This window comes from Strongylocentrotus purpuratus, unplaced genomic scaffold (genome assembly GCF_000002235.5).
Source record: "Strongylocentrotus purpuratus isolate Spur 01 unplaced genomic scaffold, Spur_5.0 spur5_scaffold_20, whole genome shotgun sequence".
Taxonomy (NCBI): domain Eukaryota; kingdom Metazoa; phylum Echinodermata; class Echinoidea; order Camarodonta; family Strongylocentrotidae; genus Strongylocentrotus; species Strongylocentrotus purpuratus.
Window position 1 is genome coordinate 41,773,738 of NW_022145606.1, and position 8,526 is coordinate 41,782,263.

Below are 8,526 nucleotides of genomic sequence, written 5' to 3' on the forward strand. Positions count from 1 at the left end.
CGCGCAAAAATAAAAATGCTCAAAATCGTCTCAAATTCATTTTGCATACGTTTCAGGCCATTTTAAGCATTTTGCAAAAAACGCGCACACGCGCATGCGCGCGCGTTTTCGCACGTAATGGCATTTTCCAACATAGAATCGCCAAATTTTCTGTCTCATCATATTTGGCACATTTTTCCAAGCATTGTGATACCTTGTTCACCTTTTTCTGCCCATTAATAACGGAATGAGCGTCCGTTTAAGATAATTACCGTGCGTACGAGCTCTTGTAATACATAGCATACATGGGCAAAAACATGCCCATACAAAATCCATTGTAGCGCTTTAGGATGCAAGGTGACCCCAAGTTTTTATTCATATTTTGATAGAGTATGAATCGGAGATATGATTTCATGTCTCATTTGACCCTCAATTAACTCATGACGTCATCATAATGGCCTCCGAACTCAAAATTTCAATTTGCATATTATGACGTCATCATTTTTTTGGAAAATTGATTGTATCTCTGTAAATGTTGATCGATTTACTTCCAAATTTTGATATGTTCTACCTGAGAATATTATCTACAAATGCGGTCACAACAATATTTCATTTTGACAAAAGCATCATGGCGTATTTTTGCGATTAAAGGAGGCATGTCAATTTTTCACATTTTGCGTGTATTCTCTATGGGACATGACTTTTTCTCAAAACTGGATTCTACATTCTCGTCTTTGGCGAGCAATATCTCCGTCGTTTTATCTTTGTTTACGCTGAGCTTTGAGTATGTTGTAGCTGAGACAATAAGCTATCTCAAGTGTGACCTTCATTTTTCGATCAGATGCCGGGATCATGCTCATATTCCACTTGCAAAGTAGGATTTGAGAATTTCATTTTCCGTTTACGTGTAATCGCTATGGGAAATGTTTTGGTATATCGGTAACGCACTTGACTTCGGACCTCGAGATCCCTGGTTCGAGTCCGGGAGTCTCCAACAATTTTTTTTTTCATTTTTTTTCTTTTTTGACTTTTCAATGATCATAAAATTGAAAACAGACCACCTAATTCGTCCCCATGACGAATTAAATTTCTAGTTTATTATTTATTATTAAATATTTTTCTTATTTCTAACCACTTTTTTGTTAGCAAGATTACTTGTAAATGGCTCCATGAAATGCCTTGAAATTTGGCACACATATGAATAGGCATATGTACAAAGCACAGAAATTTTTTCAACTTTGACCTTGACTGATGACGTCATCTAGGCGCCATTTTGTAAAATTTTACTAAAATAAACTCATGATCATATCTTCATAACCAAAAGGTATTTCTCATTCATATTTATCATGATCAAGGTCAATATCCGTCCGGTCAAATTCAGGTCAAAAAACGCGCGCGTGCACGTATGTCCGCGCGTCGATGCGCGCGCAAATTTTTAAAATGCTCAAAATCGTCTCAAAATCATTTTGCATACGTTTTAGGCCATTCTAAGCATTTTATAAAAAATCGCGCACACGCACATGCGTGCGCGTTTTCGTGCGTAAAACTATTGCACAACATAGAATTGCCATTTTTTTCTTTCATAATATTCCACATATTTTTACAAACAAATTGATAGCATGTTTATCTCTTTATGACTATTAATGACGGAATGATCGACCGTTAAACATAAATTTCTGTGCGCGCGAGCTCTTGTAATACAAAGCATATATGGGCAAAAACATGCCTATGCAAAATCCATTGTAGCTCTTTAGGATGCAAGGTGACCCCAATTTTTTTTCATATTTTGATTGAGTATGAATCGGAGATATGATTTCATGTCTCATTTGACCCTCAATTAACTCATGACGTCTTCATAATGGCCTCCGAACTCAAAATTTCAATTTGCATATTACGACGTCCGCATATTTTTGGAAAATTGATTGTATCTTTGTAAAAGTTGATCGATTGTCTTCAAAATTTTGATATGTTCTAGCTGAGACAATTCTCTACAAATCTATTGGTCACGATTTTTCATTTTGACTAAAGCATCATGGCGTATTTTTGCGATTAAAGGAGGCATGTCAATTTTTCACATTTTGCGTGTATTCTCTATGGGACATGACTTTTTCTCAAAACTTGATTCTACATTCCCGTCTTTCGCGAGCAATATCTACGTCGTTTTAGCTTCATTTACGCTGAACTTCGAGTATGTTGTAGCTGAGACAAAAAGCTATCTCAAATGTACCCTTCATTTTGTCTCAATTTTTTGTTGGATCAGCCCACCTATACTTGTTCCAAACAAGTATTACAAATCTAGTTTTTCATCTTTTTTCAATTTAGAATAGGCAAGATTTACACTATAATTGGGAAACGATATACCTGCTTTATGCATTTTTTGAACTGTACTTCGTTCCTTTCCACAACTTTCTTAGAGTTATAATTTTAAAATGCTACGCGGCCTATAGCCAACAAGCTATGTGTTTACCTTAGGCCCTTTAATATCCCCATTTTAATGTTTTTATTAGTTCTTAATTCACAACTAACTACAAGCAAACCAAAGTAATTTAATACATTTTATGCACTTATGTTTATTGCGAATACCTGTGTATTGTCAATATAATTATATTTCTAGCATAAAGGAATCTGACAATGTAAAACGTCAAGTGTGATATATGAATACATACCAAACTAAACTAAATTCATTATTTCAAAGAATATTATTTATGATAATCCAACTCCCTATTCGGTAGGAAGTGTGAAATGCTTTCTTAAATATTAGGAAACAAATAAGGCGTATGGATATTTAAAATTAGAGCACACTTACATTCAATACATGTTTATCGGAGTTTAGCGACCCAGAAAACCTATATCATTTAAAAGAGAAATGAAGAAGTGGGGAGGGGGGGGGGGGGAACAAGCAGTAATTTTAAACATTTGTATATAACAAATTACATAATAGAACCGATTTACATTTTTCAAAAGTCAAACCATTTTCTTCTTAGGCTATTAATGATAAGATGATTTAGTTATTTGATTCTTTAAGATCTTTTTTAAATTATCCGCCTTGACATCTTTTTCAAAACGTTGAGAATAATGTGTATTAATTATGTTCAGCCTTGATACTGAAAGCAAGTTCTTCTTATCACCGTATTGAAACATAACAACAAGAAGCAAATTATTACATGACCTTTGTATTAACATAACACCAGTATCATCTTTGATACTCAATGAATCCTTTATTCAAGTTAAATCGGCTACAGTGGAAACTAATGGACTGGTTTAACACATCGACCTACCCAATGAAGTAAAAGGCCCATTTCAACTGAATGCCGAATAAGGGAAAAATAGGGAGGGGCGAACAAACTTTCAAGCAATTTTAATCAACATAAAACAGTTACTCACTGTTTGACATACAGACTAGCTGACATTAAACGCGTTGAAGACTGGACCACATCGAACCCTGCATCCTCGAGTCCGAAAGCAACTCTGGACAACGTTGCCTGACGTTTTCTGATCAGAAGACCCAGTCCTTCCGTCCTCTGTCTTGACATGCTTGATACATTCTCTTCTGATTGGAGAGAAGAAAGGTCGATGCGTGTGAGATCCTGACCTGTCAGATGTCGACGTAGACTAGTCTGGATCTGAGATATGTCTTCTGCCTTTGCATCTCCGATAGTGATATCGATCTCTTCCAAGCGAGGTATCGATGACAGCACTCCTTCATAGCTTTGTGACGTCATTCTCTCGGCTGATAGCTTTGTGACTGATGGAAGCTCAGGAGGAGATGGGGAGAAACTGAGAGAGGAGTCTGAGATGGTAAGGGTACGTAGCATCGAAAATGATCCCAGGCAGGACCATAGTCCACTCGTTACGTCGGTAGTTATAGTAGATCCCTCGAACTGTATAGTCATAACCTAGCGTTAAGATAGAAAGATTGTACGAATTACATAACATTAATTAGTTGATCACTTTTTTGTGTGCGTTAATCATTGTAAAGACTACACCCTGATCTTATCTCCTAATATTATCCGGTAGCTTCCTCCCCTACTCCTTTACATTCAAAAGTAAAACATGTTTTATCTGTAATGTTAAATAAACGGCTCCTATGTTTGACATAAGCTACATGCTTATATTGACTGTTCCTCGTCTTTTTCTCTAAATGAATAGACCCTAGGACCTTTGTATTTTGTTATTGTTTTGCTTCAAATTATTGTTCTTGTTTCTGTTATGCAGAACCTTGATTGAGGCCGTAGTTGGGCAAACATAGAATGATGATGAATATGTATTATACGTATTGATCGTTGTATCATGTAGTATGATATATCACGATGCAATTAATTATGAATAAGAATACATTTCCAAAAAAATATTTGCTATTTGACTCATAGTAGCAGCAGAGAAATGAAAATGTAAACAATCTTTATGAAACCATTATTGTAAACATATTTTGTGAAATGAAAATGTGCATACCTGACGTTTAAGTTGCTTTGGAAGATTCTGCATCCCAACGACGGTGTAGACAGTCGGTGACTTTAGAACTATACTCTTTGCATTGACACATCTTTGAACCAACGAAGATACATTTTGTTGAGTACCCTTGGTCTCTGATGAGCAGTCAAGAAGAATGCGATATCGCTCACTCTCATCCAAAAAGCGGTTGGAAAGGAGCGCCTCCATTATTCGTATGCAAAGGCTGTTATCTGTGCCAGCAGCAAATCGGATGAGATTCTCATAGTCACCGATGTTTGCTTTGATGTTTCGCAGCAGTCTATCTAACTTAGAAATATTCAGTCGTAACATATATTTCTTCGTTTCAGCGGCAAGGTATTTACCAGCCGAGTGTTCCTGGACGAGTTTGTGATAAAATTCAATGGCCGTAGATGTGGTCTTGTGGGATCGTGGGAGCCTTGTCGTTGGAATCGTCACGTTGGATAACAACCCAAGCTCACATGCCCTTTCAAGGATAGCAGGAATTTTTCGGAAATCATGGGGCGTAAAAACTATTTTTTTAGAGTCGTCTATTAGACCAGCTAGAGCAACCTTACCCAGTTTACGAATGATTTCGATTAGTTCTTCTTTTGTTATCTCGTCTTTTGATTTTAATCTGGCATTGGCATGGTGCATCAGAAAATCATTCACACTGTCTAATAATTCTGTTTGAGTTGCAGTTTCAGTGTTCAACATCCCCTCGCTCCATAAGTGACAGACCATGAGACAAAATAAAGGTGTTTTAACAAGCTCATTAATCAGTGGTTGGTCATTAAGGTAAGCCTTCAGTCCATGTCCACGACAAGGATTCGAAGTCGGGGCAAAGAACTTGTCGATGTACTCTCGTGAGCTCTCTTGTGAGAATCCTTCGATCCACATCTTTGTGTATACCGTTGGAAGATCATCTTGATTGAAGAAGTTCTCTAGGTGAGGGCGTGTTGTTACAAGGACCCGACACTCCGGAAATTCCTCCCAGCGGATGACACTGACCATATTGCTCTCTGAGCTCCGGTTTGAAGAAGAAATACCGGCATACTCATCTAGTCCGTCTAGTATGATGTGACAGATTCCCTGATTCTCTCTAATGAAATTCTCCAGGCCCTCTGGTGTGAGATCATCAACATCACTCAAAAGCTGGTCCTTAATTGCTTCTCCGATCGAGGTACGCCTACTTGTGTTTCGGAATTTCACAACAAACAGAAGAGGCAGATGTTCTAATGCTGACCCCTTTTCTCTGTGAACCCATTCGTAAGCCATCTTAGCAACAGCCGTGGTCTTCCCTCGTCCAGCTGGGGCCGAAATGAGGATTCGAGCTGGCAGTCTTCCGTTTACTTTCGTCAAGAAAATGTCAGCAACAGAACCCTGGAGTATTTCCTTCTTTTTCGTGTCTTGGCCACGAGCATCCTTCGTCACCATTGTCACAACCGTGTGCATATCTTTGAACTCTGCATAATCACTTTTATCCCACGGTTTCATTGGAATTTTGCATAATTGATTAAGGTACTTATTCTCCAATTTTTCGCGACATTTTTGAACAGTCAATGATGGCGAGATCTTCTTACTGGAGATATCTGGAATGATGCAAGCATATGAGACAAAGTGACCCATTGTACTCCCTTGATCTTAGCCCTTTTCGTTCGTTATTATTAGTTTGTATTATTAGTTCAGGTTTCATTGTTCCGACATGTTCCCTGTTTATAAGTTATATGTATGTGTTATTAATCGAAAGATAAACTGATGAGCAAATATTAATACACGTTCACCTAAAAATATAAACGGAAGGCAGACACGGCTTTCCCCGGAGTCAAATTATGATGAGATGAACACAGTATACCGTGTGAGTCAAAAAAAAAATTAAACCTAGAAAATTGCTAATTATTTTAAAATCATCTATGAACAGTAAATCATTATACATCTTATGAATTAGTGTGTTATCCCAAATCATTTGGTATCAAAATCGACTTGCGCCAAAGTGATGCCTACAGTATGTATTATGTCCGGATTAGCGGAGTGAGAGAATGAATTGAATGTATCAAATGAAATGCATCGCATATGTTTTTTTTTGCAGAAGCAAAGTCACACACACACACGCGCGCAAAAAATGTCCGTTGATATTTGATTTTCGATATGTGATATGTGTGGTATGATTATTTTTGTGAGGGATGTTATTTGGATCTGCAAAGACCGAATTAATACCCAAATCCCAATTGTTTTATTCAAACATCACATAACCAACTTTAGCGCAAGTCGAATGTTGCACTCACGCAAACAATGCCTCCCGTTCATCCAAGCGTGAACACATACCCCACAATAATGACACCAAGTGATTTGGGATAAAACACTCTTTTATAAGATATATAATCATTTACTGTTCATAGATGATTTTACAATAATTAGCAATTTCCTAGGTGTAAACTAGTTTTTGACTCACACTGTATAGCATAATTATATATATACCCGCCCCGACGTGCTGCAAGAGACTCCTCTAATTAGAGAAGACAGCGAGAGAGGATAAATGAACTTGAAATGAGACGACCCTGTCCTTTACCAAATGAACATCTTACATATAAGAAAGAGAAGATCGAAAATTTACAGAAGTATACAAATTAAATAAAGGAAGAGGAATACAAAAGCAGAAGCGAGAAAAACAAATGGAATACAAACTAATTAGAAAGAGGCTGTTGACTGTATGTTACCTTCTTGATTCGGATGTACTGAGTCCGATGTTTCTGATTGGTTGATAAACTGATTTCTAGTATCGTGAACAGCGCCCTCCCCGGCTACCACTCCCGTGTCGGCTACCATGCTACAGGAAGCTGTGAAGAGAGACGAAGTAGACAACGTATTACTTCATCAATTTATAATGTGTCATTGTTATGATCTATTCAGGCGCGTACACAGGGGGGGGGTGTTTGGGGGGTTAAACCCCCCCCCCCCTTTGGTAATTTTTTTGTGTGTAAACCCCCCCTAAATTTCTATAAACCGCCCCCCTCCCCCCCTCCCCCCCCCCCCCCCCGCTTATTCAGCGGTCGGCTGAGTCGAAAATGTCAAATTTTCAAATTTCGAGACCCCAAAAAAAAAAAATGTGTCCTCTTTTTTTTTTTTTTTTATTCAAAAAAAAAAAAAAAAAAAAAAAATTCCCATGGTTGACCTAAAAAAGCTGACCTTACCCCCCCCCCCCAACGGAGCAAAATGTCAAATTTTCAAATTTCGAGACCAAAAAAAAAAAAAATGTGTCCTCTTACCCCCCCCCCCCCCCCCCCCCCCCCCCCCCCCCCCCCCCCTCCCCGTTATTCTTATGATCATATACAGTGACAATTGCATGATTTGATGCCCGTGTTTGTAAGTGACATAGTGAAATCAACGAATCAAACATTCACGTAAATTTCAAGTGTTTGAAGAACATAAATCACTTCAATTAATTCCCGTGATATTAACTTGATATCCACGTGAATTTGTTTAGTAGGAAGAAAGAGAAAATCATGAATTGACAGAAGTATACATATTAAATAAAGGAAGTGAAAATTTAGAAGCAGAAGCGAGAAACAAAAGTAAAAACAAAACTTATTAGAAAGAGGCTGTTGACTTTGTATGTAATACCTTCTTGATTCTTATGTACTGAGGCCGATCTTTCTGATTGGTTGATAAACTGATTTCCAGCATCTTTATCAGCGCCATCTCCGGCTATCAATCTCGTGGCGGCTATCACGTCAGTGGAATCTGTGAAAAGAGACCAAATAGACTACGTATTACTTTATCATTTTATTATTTGTCATTGTTTTGGTCTATTTAAATATGCATTTTAAATGCCTTTCTAATTCATGAAACAAACAAGAAAAATATACACATACTCGGTTTTCGATAGGTAAAAGTGTAATAAATATTTTGACATTAATCCAAGTCAGTTTCTTTGATAGCTCTTCATGAACTGCAACCAAAGTCAGAATTAGAATTCTAAGAGGATTGAGTTTTTTAATTTTGAGTATGGGTTTTGTTCCGAATCACGCTTTTTTTTATACTTCTGCTCAACCTGCTAACAATATAAAGCAAGTGCAATTCGGTTGTGTATACTGCAGA

The 8,526-nt window shown here is 37.5% G+C and overlaps 1 protein-coding gene across 1 annotated transcript; it reads right to left on the reverse strand.

The window, feature by feature from the left end:
* Positions 1-3,298: 3,298 nt before the first annotated feature.
* Positions 3,299-6,014, reverse strand: LOC105445983. Its single transcript, XM_011682226.2, has 2 exons — positions 4,432-6,014; positions 3,299-3,875 (listed from the first exon to the last, which is right to left on the reverse strand). Exons 1-2 carry the CDS (start codon positions 5,923-5,925, stop codon positions 3,360-3,362), a joined length of 2,010 nt encoding a protein of 669 aa, XP_011680528.2. The 5' UTR covers positions 5,926-6,014; the 3' UTR covers positions 3,299-3,359.
* Positions 6,015-8,526: the final 2,512 nt, after the last annotated feature.

Bases quoted from the DNA above. Each gene is read 5' to 3' on its own strand.
- LOC105445983 (XM_011682226.2), bottom strand. From the start codon at position 5,925: ATGAAACCGTGGGATAAAAGTGATTATGCAGAGTTCAAAGATATGCAC. The intron at 3,876-4,431 runs GTATGCACATTT...TCTTAACGCTAG, and splicing joins CAAAGCAACTTAAACGTCAG to GTTATGACTATACAGTTCGA.